General features: G+C 35.6%; 1 protein-coding gene across 1 annotated transcript in view; it reads right to left on the reverse strand.

Moving 5' to 3' along the window:
• Positions 1-27279, reverse strand: part of Itpr (Inositol 1,4,5,-trisphosphate receptor) — a 1112489-nt gene that overhangs the window by 669712 nt on the left and 415498 nt on the right. The window contains exon 21 of the mRNA XM_090401920.1: positions 21507-21685. Coding sequence (XP_090258046.1) covers positions 21507-21685 — 179 coding nt within the window. The remainder of the gene's footprint in view (positions 1-21506; positions 21686-27279) is intronic.

Genomic DNA, 27279 nt, shown 5'->3' on the forward strand with positions numbered 1-27279 from the left:
AAGCAAAATGCACGGTGACAACACTGAGAATTTCAGAATGAAATTTTTAAATTGATATATATACGAGGTGTGGCTAGTAAATAACGAGACTGGTTGCAAAAATGTGGTTTATTATTACAATAGTACAACTTAATTGTTATACCCTTCAACATACTCCCCTCCTCTATCTATACACTGCTGCATACAAATTTTCCATTGTTGGAAGCAGTGCTGCAAGCCATCAGGTGTTATCTGCTTCAGTAGCGCTGCCATTTTCTCCTTTATCTCATCCATTGACTGAAAACAGGTGTCCTTCAATGCGGATTTCAACTTTGGAAAAAGGTAAAAGTCGCATTGAGCTCAGTTCGGCGAGTAAGGTGGATGGTCCAACACTGGGATCTTCCCATCAGCCAGATACTGCTTTACAGACAGTGCACTGTGGGCTGGAGCACCTGTCCCGATGAAGAATCCAAGCATTGTTCTTCCACAGATCAGGTCTCGTCTTCCTCACTAGTTCTCTCAGCTTGGCCAAAACCTCAAAGTAATAATGTTGATTAATTGTCTGATCCCTGTGGTACCCATTCAACCATTGCCACGCCACGAATATAAAAAAAAAAACGATCACCATTGCCTTCAGTTTTGACTTGCTCATTCTTGCTTTTTTCATTCTCAGTGACGTCGATTGTCTCTTTCTTTCTGGATTGTACTGTAAAAATCCACGTCTCATCACATGTGATGATCTTCTCCTGCAAGCCCGGCTCTGCTGTCAGTCATTCCATAATGTCAGTGCAAATTTGTTTCCAGGCGTCTTTCTGTTCCTGACACAAGTTTCTGGAAATTTTGGCACAGACTTTGTTCATGATCATGCAGAATTTGTTGTACAGTCTCCTTATCAATGTGCACCATGTCTGCTATCATCCAAATGCTTAATCGTCAATCATTGCATCCAATTTCATCAATTTTCGCAACATTTTGTGAGGTTGCTGCCGTGACAAGGTGACCTGGTTGTTCATCATCTTCAATGTTTTCTTGACCTTCAGCAAAACGTTTGTGCCATTCAAACATTCGCACAAGTGACATTACATTATCACCATAAACCTCCTGTAACAGTTTCAAAAACTTGGTCGGCGATTTCTACAATTTTACAAGGAATTTGAAATTAATGTGCTGCTCGAGTTTAATGTTAGACATTATTCCGGTAAAGCAACTTCACGTGTTTCTTTTATAATTGCCTACAGACTAATTACGAGTGACAGCGAACAATGCTTATCTCAACTGCTTTTAGAAACCTTCAAGGTCAATCACAGCACAAGTGCATCTCACTGCTATAAGTACACGATTCACAGCACACCTTGTCTAGTTATTTAATAGCCACACCTCGTACATATATTTTTTACAATATTGTAAACAATTTTTTTCTGCAATCAGCACTTAACTCTTGAAAACAATAATTAAAAAAAAAGTATTTAGTGTTATTATGTGCTACGAAGTAGAAAAATAGTGTTGGAAACTATAGCTTCTCTTTTCTGCACTTTTAGGAGAAAAATGAATAATATTTTGATCATTTCTCACTAAGTAAAATTAGCACGTTAACAAACACATAATTTTTATTGTAGAAATTAGGATAAATGTACACACACACACACACACCCACACACCCACACACACACCGTATATAACATTGTTCTTATAAGCAGTTTTTTCCCCTACAATTCAGCAAACAGCACTTAAGTCTTGAGAATTATATTAAAAAAAAAAAAAAATAGAAAAATAGTGTTGGAAAGTATATCTTCTCTTTTCTGCACTTTACTAGAAAATTTATAATATTTTGATAGTTTCTGACTAAGTAAAATTAGCATGTTTTTGTTTTTCTGCCATTTTTCAATGTTCATCTCATGTGAGTGAGCATAGTTTGATTAATAAGAATGTATAGAAAAAGGAAGTAAAAGAAAAAGATAAATGGCAAGGGGGGGGGGGGGGGGAGGATGAATAATGTTTTACATTTAAAATGTGAAACATTATTCATCCCCCCAAAACATAACAGCTTGAAATATTACCATGTTTGGTGAATTGCAAATTGGCCTATTTTGGTCACTCTGAAAAATCTACTAAATTACATCTGGAAGAGCATATGAGAGACATCACATATGGCAGAACTAGAGCCAGCATGCTGTCTAATCACGTCCTCAATTCTGCTGATACATTAAAACAAAAACTCTATCACTGAACCAGTTATAAAAAACAAACCAGAGAACATCTTTAGATGCTATGATGGACTCGAAAGAAGAATTGCAGAATCTAAGGAAACTGTCCTCAATCCAGGACATCCCAACACTAACCTCAGCTATGATCTCTCTGACTGTCATTGTGCTACTATCCAACTTTGGCATTCATGAGATCATGAACGCATGCACACATCCAACAATGAGGTGATACATGTAATGCCTTCAAAAATCAATATGTTGGAGTTTTAATTTATAGCTATTCTCTTGCAATGTTTGTTTGTATTTCTCGTTTATTCATGTAATGCACCCAATGAAGTCTTCTAAGAAGAACAAAACTAGTTGTGCAGTTTAAATAAAATATAGTGTTTCTATTTTTGTCTCTCATCTTCTAGTCATTTAATCTATTTCATACACACACACACACACACACACACACACACACACACACACACACACACACACACACACACACACACGCGCACGCTTATCCTCAATGAAAAATATTGACAAAAATTATGTGTATGTTAAAATCTGTTTTTCAGCAACTGCCTTGCAATTTTAATTTCAATTCTGTACAACTTCTATTAATTTTCCGAGTAGTGAATTACAAAGTATTGTAGCTCCTATAAACTACAAAAAGTAGGAGTACTTCAGGATGATTTCAGAAATACCTTAAAATAGAAAAAAAGTAATTTATCTGTTTGATTACATTAACGCATTTCAGTGACGTAACATTGTATACTCTGCTCAATTATTGCCTATGAATGCCAGTAGTAGTGAAAAATTATAGTACCAATAAGTATTAGTGTTATAGTAGCCATTTTCATATTGCTTTGGTGCATAATTAGTATTTTCCTAATTGATAATCCTGTCTGATAATCACCACGTTAGCATTAGTGGAGATCTTCTGCAAAAAAGTTGGCTTAAAATATATAATCTGAAAAGCACAAAAAGAAATAATACACAAACATATATGGTTTACTACTATTAATACAAAATGAGACCAATATGAGCAAATACAGAAATCTAATCAGAGAGTACTTAAATTTCTATAAGAACAATGAAAATTTGTTTAGAATAAGTGTATAAAATGAGAAATTAATGAATGCAAAATATTCATTTTTTAATTTTATTTTGTATTTTTATATTTATTTATATTTATATTTTATATTTATTTATATCGCTGGTGTCGAGGCTAGCTGGTGAACGGTCGTGCTATCGGAGAGCTCCTGAGAGATTTGTGTTTTTTGCTGATTTATTGGTGTTTTGGATTCAATTTAATAGACTTAAGTGTTTAATTTTGGTATATTATTAGAGCTTTATTAACGTGGTTAGTGTACTAAAGTGTTTTATAACATAATCTATGTCGGAAGTCGCCGCTAGATGAATTCATAATGAGTAGTGTTCGTGCAAGCTCCAGATAAGATAAGTATCATTTTCAGTTATCGATACAAATTACTTAATATTGTGTAGTTTTGTTTTATTTGCCTTCCGTATTTTAGTGCGTCTATTTTTGGTGTGTTATAACGTTTAATTTGACAAAACACGTTACGGATAAATATGGCACCTGTGCGTAGGAAAATGGCGGAGTGTAATGAAGGTTCACCATCGTTATCAAAGAACAGTAGCATAAAAGAAATGAGTCAGTGTACTAGCTGTGAAATGTACGCTTTGCGGAGTGCGGTCGGAGTGTGGTTAGATGATGATAAAGGATTGAATGTGTGTAGAAAATGTAGGGAGAATGCGGAATTGAAGAGTATTTCGGATCGTGAGTGTGATATTTTTGTCAACCTTCAAAATGAAGGAAATAGGGATATGACAAGAAACGGCAAAGTTGTACATGAAAATTGTGAGAGTGTGAATGTAGAAAGTGTGAATGATAGTATAAATGGTTTCTCAGAGAACAAAAAAGATGAGATAGATACATTGAGTGAGATCGCGTTGTTGAATAGTGCGATAGAAAGAGCAAAACAGCAGCTAGAGTGCATGAACAAAAGTAGACTGAATGAACCAACCAATAATAAAAGGTATGACAGGAAAAATAGACGTATGAATGTGAACATGAACAAAATGAAGGATAGAGCGCTGTATGGAGACTCGTTAGTACGAGGTGTGTTAGTAGAGGATTTGACAAAATCGTACCAACCTGGTGCGACCATAAAGGACGTAACTGCGTCTATTAGAGAGCAAAAGGAAAGGGTGAAAGAAATGATTGTTGTGGCAGGTACGAATGATTTGAAAGGAGATAAAATGGAAATGATAGAAGACTTGAATGAATTGTTTGAGGTAGCAAAAGAAAAGAGTGAGAGAGTTAGAATGATTAGTCTTTTGCCACGGTATGACAGTGAAATGTTTAAAAGGAGGGCTATAATTGCAAATGACTTTATGCGTGGGTTATGTATGACGAGTGGTGTGGAATTTGTGGATGTGTGGAGTGAGTTTGATGGGCGAAAGGATCTATATAAGATGGATGGCTTGCATTTGAATGGTTACGGTGTAAGAAGACTTGAGAAAGTGTTGCTGAATGTAGTGGATGTGCAAATTCAGGGAAACTAGATTTGTTAGGGGTGGGTGGGTAGAGATACAGTCCTTATGGAGGAAGTTCAATGTAAGAATGAATATAATATGCCAGAGCAAATAAGGACAACAAATCAGAGTGGGATAGTTAATATAAGGCATCAAGGTAGGGTTGGGGCTAATGGGGGTCTTAAATTCATGTACACTAATACTAGGAGTATTAGGAACAAGAAGGAAGAGTTTTTGGCCATGGTTGGCACTTCCAGACCACAGGTTATAGGTATTAGTGAAACATGGCTGACTGTAGATGATATAACTAGTGGGATTGAATGTGATGGGTATAGTGTGTTCAGGAATGACAGAGAGAATAAAATGGGGGGAGGAGTATTGTTGATGATAGCTGATGAGCTCCAGCCAAGGAGAATAGAAGTTGAATTGCAGGATAGAGAAAAGAGCACATTTGAGGCCATTTGGTGTGAGATTGTGGCTAGCAGAACTAAATATACAATTGGGTGCTGCTATAGACCAGGTGATGGAAAAGATGGTGGTGACAGTATGCACAAGCAAATAGAAGAAATGGGTGGAAGGAGGGTGATTATTATGGGAGATTTCAACTATGGTCGCATTGATTGGAGTGAGGAGAGGACACATGGGAGGAAGGAACTGGATTTTATGCGGTTATTAAGGGATAACTATCTGCGACAGCATGTAATGGAAAATACTAGGGGTCAGAGAGTGCTTGACCTAGTAATTACATCTGAGGATTTGGCTGTAACAAATATGACCACATTGCCACCAATCGGTGAGAGTGATCATAGGGTCTTAACTTGGGAGGTGGCTAAAGGTGTAGAATTTTCAATTAAGACAGGGTACATGTGGAATTATCGGGCGGGAAAGTATGACAAGCTTAGGAGTTTGATTGGTTCAGTGCCATGGCATGTACAACTGCAAGGACTAGAAGTTGATAGTGCATGGGAGGTAGTTAAGAAGTGCTTGCATGAAGCAATGGCTGACTGTATACCTAGAGTCCGAATAATAAATCAAGTAGGGGTTAAATGGATGAATAACACCATTAAGCTTGAGTTGCAAAAAAAGAAACAACTATGGAGGGAATTTAAGGTGAAGGGTGACCGGCAGACACATGAACGGTATAAAGCGCAGGCCAGAAGGGTGACGAGTGTGGTAAGAAAAGCAAAAAAGGATTACGAAAGAACATTGGCCATGCAGGCTAAAGAGAATCCTAAACAGTTTTTTAGATATGTAGCAAGTAAAAGGAAAAATGTACATGGCAGATTGATTTTAAAGAATGCCGATGGTAGGGAGGTAACTGAATCAGTTGAGATAGTTGAGTTACTGAGTGAGCACTTTGCAAAAGTATATCATCAAGGTGGTGACATTGCAGAAACGAATAAACCAGTAGATTATACGGGAATTGTGGTTAATGAAGTGGAGGTGAGTAGTCTATTGCATAACCTCAATGTCAATACATCTGTGGGATTGGATGGTATACCAGCTCGTGTTGTACGAGAAGCAGCTAAAGAATTGTCAGTACCCTTGACCATTTTGTTTAATTTGAGTCTCGGGTCTGGGTTAGTCACGCACGGGTGGAAAGAGGGGAAAATAGTTCCACTGCATAAAGGTGGTTCCAAGACTGCTGTTGTAAATTACCGACCGATTAGCATATCAGGAATCATTGTAAAGGTCTTAGAGAAAATAGTCAAAAGGAAAATACAAGATTGGATTGAAGAAAATGGGATACTGTATCGGGGACAGCATGGTTTTGTGAAGGGTAGGTCATGCCTCAGTAACTTGCTCACGTATTATAACACAGTGACGGCTGAACTGGATAAGGGTAATGGGTTTACGGTGATTCTACTGGACCTTGCCAAGGCCTTTGACAGGATTCCACATGGAATTCTAATCAGTAAATTGCAGCATATGGGAATGGACATAGGGTTGGTGAGATGGATAGGAGGGTGGTTGACGGAGAGATATCAGAGAGTGGTTTACTCGGGAGTAGAGTCCACAAGACAGCCTGTGACTAGTGGTGTGCCACAAGGATCTGTTCTTGGACCAATGCTGTTTAATTTGTTCATAAATGATATAGGAAATGATCTGAGAGGAACAGTTCATTTGTTTGCGGATGATGCAAAGTTGGGTAGGGCAATAGTGAATGCAGATGAAGTCAAAATTTTGCAGGATGATTTGGATAGATTGGAGGTCTGGGCTAAGGAGAATGGATGTCAGTTTAATGTGGCAAAATGTAAGGTTATGCATTTTGGGGTGAAAAGATTGGAGGCAGTTTACTGCATTGGTGGAACCGTGCTCCAGGAAATTGATGAGGCACGAGATTTAGGAGTGTTGGTGGATAAGGAATTGAAATTTAGGGGACACATTGCAAAAGTGGCCAAATCAGCTGATCAAATCACTTGGTTGCTGAAGAATACGTTGACAAGCAGAGACAAGCAGGTTATTGTTCCTCTGTATTGAGCCTTGATAAGACCCCATCTAGAGTACTGTGCTCAGATTTGGTCACCTAGGTTTCTTCTTGATGGGGAGGATGTGGAGAGGATCCAGAGGCGAGTGACCAAGATGATAGCAGGTCTGTGGAATGAACCGTATGAGAACAGGTTGAGGATTTGTGGGTTGCAAAAATTGGTTGATAGGCGGAGGAGGGGAGATATGATTTAGACATTCAAATTACTGAAGGGTTTCTATAAAATTAATTCAGAAGATATTTTTGAGAACAGGGCTGGTTGTGGGAGGACTAGGGGACATCCATGGAAACTGGGCAAAAGTGTGGTTAGTAAAGGTGTTAGAGCTGGGTTCTTTACTTTTAGAGTAGTGAATGAGTGGAATGCGCTCCCTGAGTCTGTAGTGGATGCTGTGACAGTGAATGAGTTTAAGGCGAGGTATGATAGATACTGTATGAATGTCAGATAGTTGTGATGAATATGATTTGGGGCCTCCCTCGATGAGTCTAATGACTCCCTGGAGTTGCCCGTAATAATAGTAATAATAATAGTAATTATTTGTATTTATAATTATATTTGTGATTTTTATTTGTAATTTCAATGTATAAAGCAAAAAATGCAATGCATTTTTGTTTGTTTGTTTAAATAAAAAAAAATAAAAAAAATTGATATGAAGATGGAAAAAAGTATTCCAGTCAGCCCTAGCTCATTTTCCACATTGGAAAATGAGCTAGTGTCCATCAGTGGCGTCGCGTGCCCATTTCAGTTGGGTGTGCTATCACGTGGGTTAAACAATCCAAACTACAAATTTCACGTCAATTTGATCGTATGCATGGGTGTCCACAGAAAATTTTCCCGTGGGGGGGGGTCAGAGCTTCGAGACAAATAATTACATCAATAATTTTTTTTAAATTATTGATGTAATTAAATAATTACATTGATAAACGTCTTTTATCTTTTTTTAATATAATTATTTGTCGATGAAAACTATAAATACGTTATTTTCATTTTACAATGATTTGAATAATCTTTAATTCTTAGAAAAAAAGCATTCAGAATTAGTACAGTTTTTAGCAAAATTTCATATATAAAAAAAAAATTGACTGCTATATTTTATTAAAATTCAACTAATTAATTAATCCCAAAATCCTAAATTAAATTATTTCAGTTTAAAAGCAAAAAAAATCATAAAACTAACAAGTAAAATAATATTGAATTACATACACTTACCTTTCAAAAAATGTATTTTTCTGTTTAAATTTGTTTTACTATAAATTTACAATTCACGCTTCACTCAGTGACTCACTAGACACAAAGGGCAAACGAACTGGCCAACCCATAATAAAATTTTAAGACAGAAAAAGCGTCCCATGGTCGAAGGTGTAAGGTTACATATCTCAATAATTTTTATGTTTATAACTTGTGGAAATTTTTACTCGATCCGGGGAAGAGTGCCCCTTTTGCCCATAAGGGGCTCTCTCTGTATGATTGCATTTTTATCGATGTATGAAAGTTCTGAGAGTGCATAGCGTATCAGCATTCATCTTAATAAGTCCAATGCAATTAATTGCAGGATAACTTTGAATATTTCTGCGCAGAGTGGAGGAACAATTTCTTTGCTTTAGGATTTATTAGAAAACAACAATTAAGGAGAATGCTATATTTAGTTGGTATATTTGAAATACTCAAAGATAAAAATATGTGAACCATCATTTATAAGACATGTGAGAATAGGAAATGAAAGGAAAGAATAAGCGTGAGTAGAAATACTTTCATTAATGGTAAACGAATTATTAATTGACATTTGCGATATGTGTGTGTCCTATAAGTTGCTGGGTAGAAAGAATAGCATGATCCTATAAAGTCTAGACATGAATAAGTGAATTTATGATGGCATAATTTAAAAAAAAAAACTTATGAGGAGATAGAGAGTATGGCAGGAATAAATATGTTTTGATGGAGCAACCAATCATTTCGTAAAATTTGTCGCCCATGTTATGTGTATTTCTCTGGTTTGTGTATATTTCGCTCCGTTTCTCCAAGAATTTTATTTTGTTTACTGAGACTCAGTGTATATAACATCCAATCATTATCTGAATTATTCACACTTTCAGGAATCCTACATTCATTAGTTTTTTTTTTTTTTTTTTTTTTTTGAATCAGCAGTTCGTCTGTGTTATCAATCTCACATATGCTGATTTTTTTTGTAGATCAACAATATCTTATAATACACAGAATATTCATTTTTATTTAGAAATAGATTTTTTTAGTATTTTGTTTCTGAAGAATAGAATAAAAATGTCTCTATACCCGTTCAAAAACTTTGCAACCTCAACAGATGCTATACTGCACAAGCAAGAGAAACATTTAGGTTTTTTCTCCTAAAAACATTCATTTTCAAATTTTCAGTTTCAGAAAATATGTGTAAAGTCATCTGATACAGAAAACACTCATGACAAGTGACAACATTCAACTGGATTGGCTGACATAATAACCAATCATAGCAGCTAGGTGCTGGGTGAGCTCACCCAGCCTCGCCTTCTGAGCAGTTTAAAAATACTAGAACACTAAGAATTTTACCTGCTGCACCCTCTTTACATCTTTTCAAAGGGCTCAAAGGTGTATGCATTTTGAAAGCACAACCTGGCTATTAACGAGAATGTGACAATGTTTATGCATCGAAAAATGCCCTCTTCATGAAGCACTAATGCTTCATTATCCTCGTGAAGAGAGCAATGAAGCCTTAGTATATTGTGTTTAATTTTAGGAATCATGCAAAGTGTGCAAACAATTAGGGGACACTTTAACGGGAATAAATGAAAAAATATAATATTGGTGATACCGATATTTCGTGGATGAGCACCACACTCACCTAGCACATCCAGAATATTCGCCACTGGTATCCATGTAGGAGAACATGGTTCCTATGAAGGACCCATGTTCTCCCACAAATAGCAGGAAAATGATCACTTCCATTTTGATGAAGAACATTCACTCAATCGCTTCCATTTTGATTGTAGAACATTCACTCAATGATATGACCTCAGTCCATTTGTGTTGGGACACTCTTCCAAAACAGAGTACTGTATGTATTAAAGTTACCTATGAGAAGTATGGGACTGATACAAATATCAAAGTTTGATCTCATTTAATCCATAAACCAGTAGTAAATATATGGAACACATCGTAATATGAAATCCCGCAGATAGGTGAATCACGACAACCTCCAGAATAGTATTGAGCTGGACATGATGAAAAGAAGTAGGAATACCCACCAGGACAGTCACTCCACCATGGGCAGGATCATCTCCAGTTCTGTCCCCATGAACAACAGTGATATTACTTAAAGGTGAGATCCTCACTGGGTTTTAAGTATGTTTCCTGTAGACAGAAACAGAAAGGCTTATGTTTCTAAAGCAGAATCTTGTTATCATTGATATTCTGGCAAAACCCATGACAGTTACACTGTAAATATTTTCCTATCATTTTGGCTTGTTGACTTGTCTGATTTCCCAGAGGTTGAAGGCTTACCTTTGTCAAGTTTATAATTATCAAATGATTTTGAGAAGAATGGATGGCCATTGTTTTGAGAAGAATGGATGGCCATTGCGAAAACCTCCCCAAGCATGAAGAATTCATCCTTGGAGAGGTTTTTGTTCAGAACCAGAGCTCCCCAGCCACCAAAAAGCCATATATGGATGCCCACTATCTGGCAAGCAATAAATGTACTGAGAAATGGAATGCCAAGATTACACCAGACCCTATAACAGCACTAAAGAAAGCCTTGGCCCTACCTCTACCATGGGTAGGAGACTTACTGCAACAGTGTTAATCCTTCCAGACAATCCCACTAGCTAAATGATTCTGGCCAAGCCATCCAGGACAACCCATCTTGCTGTAGTAGAGGCCAAAGTAGTGCATCGCTACCATGATCCCCCTTTCTGGGTACATCACATGGCATTGAGTTGAATCCCAGTAATGGTAGTCTGGGAAGACATGACAGTAAAGAAACTCAGAAGTAGAGAGATAAATACAGAAAGAAGAAGAAAAAAAAAAAAAAATTTTTAAATAATAAGAGATGGCAGCACTTCTTTGCCAGCCACCTCATCAGTGGCTGTTATAATTAGTGATAGACATGGATCAGCTATCTCTGATTGGCTACCGGTGGAGATTGAACTGCCCACTGTCTCTAAATGCTAGATAGGGTATAAAAGGACTCACCTACTCCCTATAAGGGAATAAAAGGTGTTAGCTGATTTTTTTTTTTTTTTTTTAAATAAGAGATCAAGAATGAAAAGTACTAATACGATCACTGGGAGGTACACTCCACTAAAAACAGGTGTCCTAAGAGGAAGGGATCAGGAGGATAAACCAAGTAGAGGTTAAGTGGATGAGTAGAGATATAAAGCAAGAGCTGGAAAAATTGTGGTGGGAATATAAAGAAAAAAGGTGATCAGAATATTCATGAGCAGTGCAAAGTGCAGGCAAAAGAGAATGGTGACTAGTATAGTAAGAAAGGCCAAAACAGGTTATGAGAGAAAATTAGGTAAATGGGCCAAAGTCTAAAGGAGTTTTTCACTAAGGCAGCAAATAAGTGGAAAAATGATTATGGAAGGATGTCTTTAATCAATGCTGATGGTAGGAAAGTAACAGAGGCAGCTCAGTGATCACTTTTGCAATATTTGATACCAAGAGATTGATGTGAGAATCGAAGTAGATGAGCTGATGTAAATACAGTGTATTTACATCAGCAATGTAAATACAGTAGCAGCAGGACTGGATAGTATGTCAGTCTCTGTGCTATGATAATGTGCAAGAGAATTGGCAATGCCTCTGATAAAGTTCTTTAACCCGGCCAACATGTCTATAGACATCAAGGTTATCATGGTTATCAATTTTTATATGCAAAGTGCATATTAAAATTGTAATACCATTTATATTACATTGAAATATATGATGGATACGAAGCATACGAGGATGCATATTTGATCCATAATGGCCAGTAAAGTGGTTAATGCAAGTCTCAGCTTTGGCAAGGAAGCAGAGAGACGACGAGATAGTTCCATTACATAAAGGTGGCTCCAAGACAAGTAGCAAATTACAGACTTACTATCTTAGGAGTGGTGGATAAAGTATTGCAAAAGTTGTAGATAAGGGAAATGGCTACATCATGATACTGGAGCAGTTTGCAAATGCATTTGACAGAATACTGCATGGAAAACTATTACAAAAGTTGGAGCAAATAAGAATGGATATGATGGTGACATGGATGGGAGAAAATGGGGAGAGCTAACAGTCAGACAAACATCAGAAAGCAGTATATGATGCAGTGGAAGTGGACTCTAGGAGAATGAAGGCAATAAGTGGAGTGCCTAGGGCTCTGTACTAGGGCTACTATTCTTTGTTGATGATGAAAAACAAGAGAGGGAGTGGTTGAAAAGGTATTGTCAATTTAGTGTTGTAAAATATAAGTTTATGAACTTTGGGTTGAAAAGATTGCATACTTTGTATCACATTGATGGTGCTCAATTGCAGGAAATTGATGATATTAGGGCAGAGAGTTAAGGTACAGAAAGTATGTTGCAAAAATTGTCAAAAAATAGCTCAAAGGATTACTTGGATGTTGAAAATCTTACTAACAATAAAGATAGGGAAGTTATAATCCTTCTTTATAAGACTATGATTTGGCCACATTTTGACTAATGTTAGCAGATTTGGTCCTTTGGGTTTCCTGGCTATCAGAGGTGATGGAGAGTATTCAGATACAATTGATCAATGGTATACCGATAATTCACTGAAAACAATTCATCAAAAGACAATTTATCGAGAAAAAAAAAAATTCCTCAAACAGTTAATTGAAAGGCAGTTCTTCGAAAAAGCATCAAACAACACTCTTTCAAAAACCAACAATGAATCAAAAAAATCACAATGCATTGAATGAACAATTTGCTGAAAAATTAATTATACGGTATATGAAGTATTTATTGAAAAGAACTGAAGTTTTCATTGGATTAATTTGTGATGTAGTTGAAGCATAGCATATCTCCTTTATATTTGTTATTGATGTGTGTGGCATTGTTTTTTTTTTTTTATTTGAGGGATATTCCTCCTCCTCCTTCCTAACATGGATTTTAGGCCAAGAGACTTTTTCTGGTCTCATGCCATCTCTTTCTTGGTCTTCCGATTCTTCTTTTCCCACTTATTTTGTATCTGTATAATATTTTTGGTAGTCTGCTGCTGTTCCTTTGATTTCAATGTTTTAGCCATTTTTGTTTATACTGTCTTATGTAATAATTAATTGGTTTTATTTTCAGGGATTGTAAAATTTCTTCATTTGTTTTATGGTTCCACTTGGTATATACAGGGTGTCCCAAATTTCATGCAAGATTTAAATTTGGCGCCAATTGTGTGGTAAAGTGTTGCCAACGAGAAAAAAAAAGACCGCGTGACAGCTGACAGTTCAGGGTTATTAAAAATGGAGCGCTACACAAAAGAACAATGCATTTTCATTGTTGAGCAATATTTTAAAAATAATAAAGGTTTGGCAGCTACAGTTCGCAATTTTCGTACAAAATATGGTCGGAATAGTGATTTAACTTCATCAACTGTGTAAAGATTAATTAAAAAATTCAAGGAAACTGGATCAATTAGTGATCTTATACACTCTGGCCGTCCTCCAACAAGTCGTTCAACAGAAAGCATCAAAGCAGTTCGTGAGAGTGTTGCTGAGAGTCCAGGAACATCAATTTGGCACCGTGGTCTTGAATTGGGCATTTCGAGAAGCTCTCTACAGCGTATTCTCACAAAAGATTTGCATCTTTATACTTACAAAGTTCAACTGACTCAAGAATTGAAGCCTACTGACCACACACAGCAAAGAGAGTTCATCGAATAGATTATGGAACAACAACAAGTGGATGCTTATTTTTTGAACAAAATCATCTTCAGCGATGAGGCTCATTTTCATCTTGATGGCTTCATTAATCGACATCAAGATGAAAATGTCGCATTTGGGATTCAGAAAATCCACAAGTGATTGTTGTGAAACAAATGCATCCACAACATGTCACTGTTTGGTGCAGATTTTAGGCTGGAGGCATCGTCGGTCCATTCTTCTTCAAAAATGCGGCTGGTAAGGCAATAACAGTTAATGGTGCTCGCTATCACGACATGATAATCCAGTTTTTTGTGCCTAAATTGCAAGATATGGATGTGGATGACATGTGGTTTCAACAAGACGGTGCCACATGCCATACAGCCCAAGAAACAATTCAATTACTACATGAGTCATTTCCTGGTCGTGTAATTTCCCATTTCGGTGATCAGAATTGGCCGCCCAGATCATGTGACTTAACGCCATTGGACTTTTTTCTTTGGGGTTTTTTGAAGTCTAAGGTTTATGCCAACAAGCCCACGACCAGTCATGCCTTGAAGGAGGAAACTGAGCACTGTATCAATGAAATTCAGCCACATTTATGCAGAACGGTCATGGAAAATTTCGACAAAAGAGTGCGTATGTGCCAGCAAAGCTGTGGAGGCCATTTACCCGATATGCTATTCCATGCATAACCTTATACTGTATACTTTATGAATCTACATTACAATTTTTAATTAAAACCGTGTGTTTTCTATCAAAATTACTTCTTGCTGAATTTTGGGACACTCTGTATATCCAGTGGTTTTTCTGAGAAACTTCATTTCTGCTGTTTGAATTCGTTTTTCATCTTTCCTTTCTATGGTCCATGTTTTGCTTCTGTATAGTAGAGTTAATTCTGACAAGATATTATATAGTCTGATTCTAGTGTGTTTTGGTACTAAGGATGGCTTAAATATATTATTCATTATGCCATTTACTTTGACAAAGTTTGATATTTTGGTGTCTATGTCATTTTCTTCTTCATATGATAAATCACATCCCAAGTATCTGAAAGTATTTACCTGTTCTAATATTTTATTTCTATCACTATTTTACTTCTTATTGGGTTTTCTCCTTTAAATGCCATTATTTTTGTTTTTTCTTTACAATTTTTTTTTATATTATTATTGAAAAGCAGAGGTGAGAGAGTACATCCTTGTCATACTCTTCTTGATATATCTTTCCATTCTGAGATGTGTTCTAATTTAAATGCTATTTCATTTTCTGTATATATTTTTGAATGGATTGTAAAAGTTGGTTTGGTATGTTTAAATCGGTTAATATTTTAAACAATTTTTGTCTACTAATTTTGTCAAAGGCTTTTTCATAATCAATAAAGGCGATGTGCGTTTTTCTTCTCTTTACTATTAATAATTTTAGAGTAAAAATTGGATCTATGAAGGATCGGCTTTTTCGGAAACCATTTTGTTCTTCTGCTTAGCTTCCCTTTTAATATTCTTGCATATATTTTATATCCTGCATTCAGCAGACTAATTCCCCTATAGTTCTTGCAATCTTCTTTATTTCCTTTTTTTATCGATTGAGATAACCAGTGCTTTTTTTCAAGTTAGGAGTTTTTCCAACCATCCAAACCATATTAAAAAATTTCATAAGTCTTTCATTAAATTTTTCACCTGCATTTTTGTATAGTTCTATATTTCTATTGTCTTTTCCTGGTGTTTTCCTATTTTTCATCTTAATTATTACATTTTTCAGTTCTAACATTGTGATATTTTCTATTAGGTCATTCTTTGTTTTATAAAATTTTATTTCATTGTTCTCATCTGTCCAGAGATTTTGGAATTAGGTCACCCCTTTTTCTAAATCTATTGTTTGTATTTTTATCTTTTCTTTTATTTCTTTATTCATGTATTTTATTACTTTATAGGTTTTGAGTTGTAGCTTAAACATATCCTTTCGAAGTTCAGTTATGAAATTGTTCCATCTCTCTCTCTCTCTGTGTTTTTTTCCGTACTTCTCGTTTTACAATTGCACTGTTTCTTTTATACTTTATTTCTGTTTCTATTGTTTTGGAATTTAGCCATTTCTGGCAACTGCCCTTTTTTTGTTTTTATTATATTTTCTATTTCTTTGTTCCATCTCATAGTCCTCTTTTTCTAATCCATTTGAGCTTTATTCTTAAGATTTCTGTTGCTGCTTTCATGAGAATTTGTTTCAAATTTTCCCATTCATCTTCTATGTCACTTGATTCATGTGTGGTTTCTGTTTTTAAGTTTGTGCATTTTTGATATTGTTGTCTAACTTGGGGATCCTGTTATGAAGAAATTTTGTAGCTTGGTTGGTAAGAATTTTCAATTGTATGTGTTTTTAGCCACTTTGGTTTAAATCGAATATTTGCTGTTACCATATAATGATCAGAGTTTAATTCAAAGCCTGGATATGCTCTTATGTCTAAAATTAACTTTATAGTCAATTACTGATTTGTGCCTCTGGCTGACCAAGTATATTTATGTATTTCCTTGTGTATAAATATTGAATTCATTATTCTCATATTATTATAAATGACAAAATCACGCAGTCCACGACCATTTTGATTACATGCATCTTCGCCAAATTTACCAATGTTTGTTTTGTATCTTTTGTTTCCTATTCTGGCATTAAAATCACCTGCAAGTAGTAAATAGTCAGTTTTGTTTGTTTTATCTATGGCATTCTGTGATTCTTTATAAAATATATTACTGTCTTCTTTTCCCCTCTTCTGATGCTTATGCACCAATTATTGTTATGTGGCCTCATAATGTCTTGAGTCTAATTTCTATTAGTATTTCATTCAAATACTTGTAATACACAATATTGTTCTTTAGAGAATCATGTACCATAATCATTATACCTGCTTTTGTTCTTTCTTCTTTTTTTTTTTTTTTTTTACCCCACTGTAGATTTGTATATAGTTGTTTGTTTCTTCTGTACCTTTTTGTTTTTTCTTTGTTTCTGTTACTATACATATCTTTATGTTAGCTTGGTTTAGTTGTTTATCAAGTTATTCTTCTTTGTGTACAATGCTTCTCACATTCCATGTTAAAATCTTCATGTGTTCCTTTTTCCACTTTCATTTACCATTTCTTGAATTTGGTCTTTTCCCTGATAATCTCTTGGCATTTCTTTGGATGAGACTTGAAAGTAATTTGAATTTCCCCAGGGCAGGTTACTAACCTGTCGCTGGGTAAGTCCAGCAGTAGGGCTGCTACCTAACACCTCTGGACAGGCAGATCTAACTCTGTTAGGGTTATACAGCCACATACTCAGTTGTCAGCCTTGTTTGTACTTTTAGAATAGGAGGACCACGAGGATACTCCTTTCAGTCACTATATGTGTTTCGTGTATTTTATGTGTGTTTTACACAGTCTAGAAAAGATTATGTAAAAAATGTTAATTATTATTATAATTATTATTTTCCCTTGATCTCCTATATCCACAAATAAATGACTGGTGGGACAGCAATGCAATTTTACTAGAAAATAATTACAGAACAAGATAGTTTCCCACTTTATGTCGTAAGTTTCATGTCCATAGATATATGTGTTTATGGGGGGGGACCAGTTTGCAGAATGAAATGCCCGAGTTTCTGAGATTCAAAATCCCGCCATCTCCACATGAAACCGGATAACTCACCTTCAGTTGAAAAGGACTGAAAAAAATTCTTCTCATCATGCACAGGATTCAAACTAAAGTTTTTCTAAATAGAGGGCTTCATTTATACCAAATGAACTATGGAGGCTGCATTATTATTAGTATTTGACACACACACACACACACACACACACACACACACACACACACACACACACACACACACACACACACACACACTGCATGCACAAGTAATGTGGAATGAATTTTACTCAGATTTGGTATTTGACCTTTTACAAAAGCTTATTGAACTGTTCCAGTTTTTGGTTAAACTATATTCAGAGCTACAAAGGGATAACATGTCAAAATTATATATTGCAATAACTCTCTGACTTAGTGGAAAATACACAGATGTCAGAATTTGTAAAATGCACAAGATGTCTGTGTGGTTCAGTTTTAGTTTCAACAAAATCACTTTTATTAGAAATTTTGGTAAAGAAGTCTGGAAATGATATTAATAATTCTGCTCTAGCTGGATGAAATTTAATAATTATCTGTATATGCTGGTATGGTAGGAAGTCAAGTGAATAAATTCATATGGAATAAGAGAGAAATTAGTCAGAACACTAAATTAGCTGTATACAAGACAGTGTTCAAACCAGTTGTAACTTATGGATCTGAGAGCTGGGTCAGAAGTAAAACACTTGACCTCAATGGCAATATCATATTACAAATGAGGATATTAGGAAAGAACTTGACATTATCAGCATCCAGGAATGGATTAAGTGACCATACCACCAGAGCTAATCTCAGGTGGTATGGTCACTTAATCAGAATGGGAGAGGAAAGATTAGCAAAACAAGTGTTCTCTGTCAGGTTGGCAGGAAAACGACCCAGAGGAAGACCAAGATATAGGTGGATTGATACGGCATAAAGTGCCTTAGATGATAGAAATATAAGATCTGATAATGTTGGAGCCTTGACAAGTAACAGGATGATTTGGAGGAAAATTGTAGATACGAAGTTAGTAATGATGTAAATTTTTCACGTAGTACTATCATATCCTGTTCACCCCTTGAGGGTACATGTCAGGAATTTGATGATGATGATCTGTATATAAAATTTGTTATAGTTCGCCCACCATTTCTAGATCCCTTCTTGGCTTGGTGCCAAGAATAGTCGATTCATGCTGAAGGGGAGAAAGAAATGAAGGATATATGAATTGGTTGCCAACATGCGAAATCATGTGCTTTCTTGTCTGTCGCTGTACTAGCTAGCTTGATTTCTCTTTTTGCATTATTTTTTTATTATTAATTTGTATGATGGATCCAGTACAGTCAACAAGTTCTATTGTTAAACGTTTCAGTAGCTCTTGCAAAAGAATATTGAATAATGTGCTGACATTCTGCGAAAAAGAATCGTCAGAAGGCCATCTTCTTGTTCCCCTTTCGCAAGTCATAAAACGTGCAAGTGCAATTGCGGGCATATCGGGGTCGAATGTTAAAAGAATTCGTAGGGAATCAAAAGGTGAAGGTAAGCCAAAATTTAAATCTCCTAAAAAAAAGCGCCAGAGAAAGAAAACCATCGAAACCGTAGCTTTGAATGATTTTGATGTAGACTTTATAAGAAGAGCCATTCATGAATTTTACGTGGTCGAGAAAAAAGTGCCAACTGTTCCGAAATTGATTCCTGTGCTTAAAGAAAAAATTAATTTTCCTTGGAAAAGAGAAACTTTAAGGAAAATACTTCATGAAATCGGATTTTGTTTTAAAAAGTCCCAGAATAAAAGGAAACTTATCATGGAGCGAAGTGACATTGTTTTATGTAGAATGCAGTATTTGCACGTATTAACGCTCTACATACATTTTTCCAACTGTTATTCAAGCAAAATAGTTACACTTTAAAAACAGCAATGTTCGTAAAAGAAAAGCTAAATTTTCTGACCTGTAATAATAAACAAACTCAGTTTGTTTATTATTACATCCCAGAAGACAGACTGATTACCCTATTATCGGAATGGATTCTCCTTTTTCTGACATGCGCAGAAGTGTCGAGGGACCTCAAATCGGTGGGCGAACTATAGTTTTGATTTTGATCTAATTATTGTTGTGAAAAAAAAAATTTATATAGACATACTTTGTTTTTGTTGAGCAATAAATCAATATCTACATGGTGAAGTAGCTGGTACGCTTACAGACTAATGCTGTAATAAACAACAAAATAATTATAGCATCCCAATGACCACCTACCTACATATGTTGTCTACATCTTGGGTGATGTTAGCTATTTTTACCAAGCACTTTAAAACAATAGTTTTCAAGAAAATTCATCCTCTGATGAATTCTGAAAGAATTCATTGAAAAATTATTGGTGAATTGTTTTTTTGATGAATTGCATATGTGACGAACTGCTGTTCAGTGAATTTTTATTCAATAAATTCCTTTTTCAGTCTGTGGGTTTCAAACGTTAGTTGATAAGTGAAAAGGAGGGGATATGACAGAAACTCATAAGTTATTATGGACAGAAAAATCCCACTCAACATGTACTGAAAAGAAATTTTTCAATACATGTCAAAGAGAAAACTGGAGGTCACCCCTGGAAGTTGTTTAGAGCAGTGCTTCCCAAACTGTGGGAAGCAATCCACTTGGGGAGGGGGGGGAATAGGTTTTGTTGAGGGAAGGCTGTGAAATAATGAAAACAAATTGAAAATGTTTTAACACTAAATAGATTTTTTATCTTAAAAGAAACGTATTTAATTTTTATTATTTATTTTTTATTTTTTTGTCACTTTTTATATTTTAATGGAAAAAAATCTTACATTGGTGTGTGTTCACAAATTTTGCTTCCTGCGTATTTCGGCGCTTAATGAATATTAGTAAATATATGCTTATTCATATACGTTTCATTTCAGAGCAGAAATCTAAGAATTGCAGTTTCAAATATTTCACCTGATATTGACTTTTTGTGTAGCAGTAGTGAAACATCCATCACATTAAATTATTAAACTTCTTTTATGTTTTTAATTCTTTTTTACTGATCGTTTTACATTTCATGTGCTTGTACTGCAAATGTACAATAACAATATATCTATCTATATAAAAATATGAGATAATGTGCCATGACAAATGTGTATGTAAAATGCTAAAAATGTAATATTTGCATTTGATTTTTGCAATATTCACTATGTTTTGTATTGAATATAAATATTATAATAATATATGTCTATATTACAATTTTTATTCAGAGGGGGGCATGAAATATTTTAATTTTTCCAAAGGGGCCCTGACATCTAGGTTTGGGAAGCACTGGTTTAAAGTGTAGTTAATAATGGTGTGCAGACTAAACATTTTGCTTGAAGAGTGGTGAATGAGTGGAATGAATTGGCAGGATATTCATGAGTTATCAGTGAAGGAGTTCAAGGAGGTGTATGATAGGTGTTGTGTGTATAATAGATAGTGTAGGTCTCCGTATTATTATATGGAGATACCTATATAATAATACACACTATCAGATACTCACATTTAAGAAATATATTTCCATATGCTTTAAGATGATGAGAGATAAAATGGCAAGACTGATCCATGTCAAAAGAGTAATATAAGATTGAATTTTAAGAAAAATCAAAACGGGAAAATACTTATATTCTTAAACTGCTCTTTAAACATGTTATATGACAATTTACCTTTGAAGAAAGCATAACCAATTATAATCATCATTATTTAATTAGTAATCTCAAAAGTGAAGAGGAGAGTGTCACTGGAATAATTAAATAATGATAAATATCACAAAATTAAATACATTTACCTGAAGTATTTCAATAATTTTTAATTTTGTATCCATCACCAAGGTATCCTCTGCTCCAGTAATGGAAGCTTTTTTTTGCATAGTAGCAGCTACCTGTTTGGTCATGCCAGCAGTACCTAAGACCATATTAGTCATTACTGCACCCATATCTCCAAGGGACTTGAATACTCCTCCTCTAGCTAAAAATTAGTTTTGAAGTATGAGATTTGTAATATAAATCAGTGAAAATTAAACAAAATCTGAACTGTACATATCTATTAATCATATTTATGGTTCATAAAATAGCATCAAAACAAAAAAAACACTAAACTGAGAAACATTTCAAATAAATAGAACTACATTTCATTGATACTTCACTAACTTCATCTAGTTGTACAAATCTAATGTAAAAACACCATTGCACAATGAGAAAAATGCAATGATAAGTCATGATTTTGGAACTAAGTGATCACTTCTAAGTGATAACAGCATAGCTGCTGACAAGAAAACGTTGATTTCCAAACTATTATTACTGCTTAAGTTAGAAATATGTTCTGGGTTCGATTCCCATCATTGACGTGAGAAGCTTAGGATCTTTCTCAGACATAGCCAAGTTAGCTATGTCTGAGAAAGCATCGTGTGGCATTACACCAAAACTTTTACAAAGTTAAAATTTTGTAAAAGTTTTGGTGTAATGCCAAAAGAAATTCATTCAAAGTTCATAAAAGTTTATGAGCACTCTTCTCCTTCATTTTCGACAATTAAGAAATGGGCTGAAGAGTTTAAACGTGACCATACCACCCTTGAAGATGATCCATGCGAAGGACATCCAAAAAGTGTAACACCGGAAATCATTCATCAAGTGCATGATATGGTATTGGATGACCGGCGAGTCAAAGTGCTTGAAATTGCTGAGATTATAGGAATTTCAAAAGAACGTATAGGATATATTTTGTATGAAGAACTGCAAATGAAAAAGCTTTGCACAAGATGGGTGCTGCGCTTGCTCACACAGATCAAAAACGCACTCGCATGAAAATCTTTGAACAGTGCTTGGAGCATTTTAACAAGAATAAAACTGATTTTATGAGTCAATTTATTACTACGGATGAGACTTGGATTCACCATTACACACCAGCATCCAAACAGCAGTCAAAACAGTGGACAGAAGCCGATTATTCAGCACCAAAGAAGACAAAGTTGGTTCCATCAGCAGGAAAGGTCATGGCATCGGTGTTTTGTGATGCTAAAGGCATTTTTTTATTAATTATCTTGAAAAGGGTAAAACACTAACCAGGAAATATTATTCCAATATTTTAACCAGACTAGACAAAAAAAATGCGTGAGAAAAGACCCAGTTTGCAGAAGGAAAAAATCATCTTTCTGCCCACAAAGATGTTTTGGCAATGGGAATATTAAGGGATCTACACTATAAACTGTTGGAACCTCCACCCTATTCCCAAGATTTGGCTCTCTCCGACTTCTATCTCTTCCCAGAACTGAAAATCTTCTTCACTTGTCAGAGTTTTCCTTCGAATCAAGCAGTGATTGCAGCTGTAGAGGGTATTTTGCAGATCTTACTGAGGACCATACAGGGATGGGATAATGGCACTGGAGCATCGCTGGAATAAATGTATTAGTCTTACAGGAGATTATGTCGTGAATGTCGAATAGTTTTTCTTGACATGATGTTATGGCCTCCCTCGATGAGTCTATGGACTCCTTGGAGTTGCCCGTAATAATAATAATGATAATGTTGAAAAATAAAAATTTTGAAAATATAAATGTTTTTTCATTGTTAGGATGAGAACCTTTCAGACCACCCTCATATATATATATATATATATATATATATATATTCAATGCTCCAGAATTCACTTGCTCACTTGCCACAGGCAACTTATCAGAAACAAGTGATGAGTGAATTTTCTCTCTCATTCTAAATGCATATAAAATATATTATTTTCTTCGCACAATTTACAATTTTTTCTCCTCATTTTAAGATACAAAGTCAATGTATCCAATTACTGACTAATAAGACCTCAGGAGTGGTGGCAAAGATTTTGGAAAAATTAGTTAGGGCTCGCATTCAGAAATGGATCGACAGTGAAGAACTACTTTACAATGAACAGCATGGGTTTATTAAAGAAAGGTCATGTTTTAGCAAATTGCTCACATTCTATAATGTTCCAACTGAACTAGACAAGGGGAATGGATATACCATGATACTTTTAGATTTTGCTAAGGCTTTTGATAGACTACAGCATAGACAACTGTTGCACAAATTGGAAAATATGGGATTGGATTATCAAATACCAGCGTGGATAAGATGATGGTTAACTAATATAATCAAAAAGTGGTATATGGGCAAGGTGAGTCTGTGAGATTTAAGATAATCATGTACCATAAAAATCAGTCCTTTGCTCACTGTTATTCAATCTGTACACTAATGATATTGGGAAAGATTTGACAGGCAACATACTGGTATAACTATGCTAGAAAAAACTGTGATCAGGCTAGGGATCTTGGAGTGTTAGTAGATAGCAAGTTGAAGTTCATGGACCATGTAGCAGAGACTGCAAATACAACTCCAAAGATAAGTGCAATGCTGAAACGAACTTTTACATGTAAAGATAAGGATGTCATTTTGCCTCTTTAGAAGGCATGATAAGACCTCACTTGGACTATTGTGCACAGGTCTGGTCTCCTGGTTTCCATTATAATTCTAATACAGTGATGAGAGTGCACAGGAGAGTGTTAAAAATGATATCAGCATTCTGGAATACTGATTATGAAGACAATTTGAGAATTTGTAGACTGCAGATACCAGAAAACAGGAGAAAGAGGGGCGATATAATTGGGACTTATAAACTTCTGAGAGGATAATATAGGATTTCATGTTAGGGAATTATTCATTTATGGAAGGTGGGGAAAGGACAAGAAGGCATCCTTGGAAGCTAAGAATGAATGTCATTAAGAAGAGGGTGAGGACTAGATTTTTCTCTCATAGGGTTGTATGAGACTGGAATAGACTGCCATTAGATGTTGTGTGTATGTGTGTGTGCGTGTGCGTGCGTGCGCAAGAAGTGTGAATGAATTTAAGAATAAATATTATAGATGGTGCATGTAGCATGTGGTCTCCTCAATGAGTACCCGACTCCCTCGAGATCGCTCTCTTGATGATGATAATAATACATATTAGTCACTGGTAATTTATTGGACACGATGACGGCTAACGAATTTATTAACACGTTCATTGCCAAACAAAAAATTGGAATTTCATGTGGTGGCCAAATTTTTTTTACTTGATAGTGACGTCCACGCGATAACGCGTGATCGGCCGCATGGTGAGGACTCGCATCACGTGATATCGCATGATTGGCAATGAACGTGTTAAAAATGCTTTCTTTACAACCTAAGAAGATATTACTAGTGTAATTTATTTACTAAGTTAATAATTCTTTCATAGACTGTTTTGCATGAAGATACACTAAATCATCAGGGGAGTACTTAATGAAAGTATGACAAAATCATATTTCCTGGGAGCAAAAATTCATGATATCAGCAATGCCATCCAGATGCAAAAAGGTAAGTTGAAGGAAATTATTGTCCTGGTTGGTACCAATCATTTAAGAGGCGATAAGTATTCTGAGGGAGGATGTAAAGGAGTTGTTAGAGGATGCAAAACTGAAGAGAGAGAGAATCTGATGGGATATCAGCAATGATAGAGGCAAACTGAGGAGGAGAGCACTGATAGCCAGTGAGTCTATACGTAGATCATGCAAAAGGTATGATGTAGAATTTGTGGATATGTGGTCTCTGTATGATGGAAAGAAGTATTTGTACAATGTGGGTGGACTGCATCTGAATGATTTTGGTGTCGGAGAGAGCTTTGTTCACCAAGCATGCAACATGCAAAATTCAGGGAAACTTAATTAGGATGGAAGCAAGTGAGTTCATACTAAAGCACCCATGAGGTGAGGTATGCATCAGTGTGAGAATAACAAACTGAGGAATATAGTCTCTCAAGCAAAAATATCGAATAGGGTAGTTAATTCAGAAAGGAAAGGTGGATGGCAGTATTAAGAGATATTTCTGTTTCTATATACTAATGCCAGAAGTATCAGGAACAAGAGGAAGGAATTCTTGGCATTGGTAAGTGCAACCTTGCCAAACTTTATAGGCATTAGTGAGACTTGGCAAACAACAGATGATGTAGTTACAGGGATTGAACATGAAGGGTTTAGGATTTTCAGGAAAGATAGAGAAGATAGGATGGGGGGGTACTGCTGATGACAGCAGATGAACTGCAACCAAAAAGAATAGGAGACAGACAGGAGGGTGGCTGTTCATTTGAAGCAATCTGGTGTGAGATTAAGACCAGTAACACCAATACAGTTGGTTGTTGCTATAGGCCAGGGAGTTTCACAGAAGATCTGGAAGACATGCATTGCCAAATAAGTACAATGAGTACAGGTCAAGTGATTATTATGGGCATTTCAACTATGGAGATATAGACACTGGAAGGAAGGAAGGAAGATCACATGGCAAGAAGGAAACAGAATTTATACACCTGCTGAGGGATCATTATTTAAGGCAGCATGTGATGGAGGGGACTAGGAATGGGTGAGTATTGGAGCTAGTCATAGGATCAGAAGAGCTATCCATAACAAAGGTGACAACATTGCCTCCAAATGGTGAAATTGACCAAGGTCTTGGCTTTGGCAATTGTAAAACATGTGGAATATTTTATCAAGAAGGGGTATTTGAAGAACTACAAGGTAGGTGATTATGACATGCTTTGGAAGATGCTTAAATTTGTACCGTAGCATAAAACACTGCAGAGTAAGTTGCTAGTAGTGCATGGGATATAGTTAAGGGTCATCTAGAGGAAGCAGTATGAACTTATACACTGAGAGTAAGGAGGGTTGTTAGATGGATGAATAATATCATTAAGCATGAGCTGCAGAAGAAGAAAATGCTGTGGAGGGTATATATAAAGAAAATGCTATGGAAGGTATACGTACTATGTGAAAGTGACCAGCAAACTCATGAACAGTACAAGGCCCAGGCAAGAAAGGTGACCAGCATGGCAAGGAAAGCAAAATCAGATTATGAGAAGAATTTAGCAAAGCAAGAAAAAGGAAATCCCAAAGAACTCTTTCGTTATGTGGCAAGTAAGAGAACATTAATCTAACCTCTTGGTCTTGAGTTACTGAATGACCACTTTGTAAGCATATATCTTCCTAGTGAGGTTACTGCTTCAACTTATGTGAGAGACACTAATGTGGGAACAGACATGGATGAATTAGAGGTTCTTAGGATATTGCAGAATCTCAGTATAAATACAGCTGTTGGATTAGATGGGATATCAGCTAGAGTTTTGTGAGAATGTGCAAGGGAATTGGCAATGCCTTTGACTAAGCTGTTTAATTTAAGTCTTAGCTCTGGTAGAGTTCCAAGGTGGAAAGAATGCAAATTGGTATCTCAGGTGTGGTGGTAAAAGTACTAGAAAAATTGATAAAAAAGAGAATTCAAAATGAGTAGATAGAAAACAATAGTATGAGAGTAAACATCGCTTCGTGAAGAGTCAGTCATGCCTTAGTAATTTCCAAACTTTTTATAATAGAGTAACAGTTGAGTTGGATAAAGGAAATAGCTACATGATGATTTGGATCGATTTTTCAAAGGCATTTGATAGAATGCTACACGGAATACTGTTACCCAAATTAGAACAAATGGGGTTGGATATGACACTGATTAAGTGGATAGGAGGATGGCTGATGGACAGATA

The sequence above is a fragment of the Typopeltis vanoorti genome, chromosome 2 (genome assembly GCF_054136105.1).
Source record: "Typopeltis vanoorti isolate ZY-2024b chromosome 2, IOZ_Tvanoo_1.0, whole genome shotgun sequence".
NCBI classification, from domain to species: Eukaryota; Metazoa; Arthropoda; class Arachnida; order Uropygi; family Thelyphonidae; genus Typopeltis; species Typopeltis vanoorti.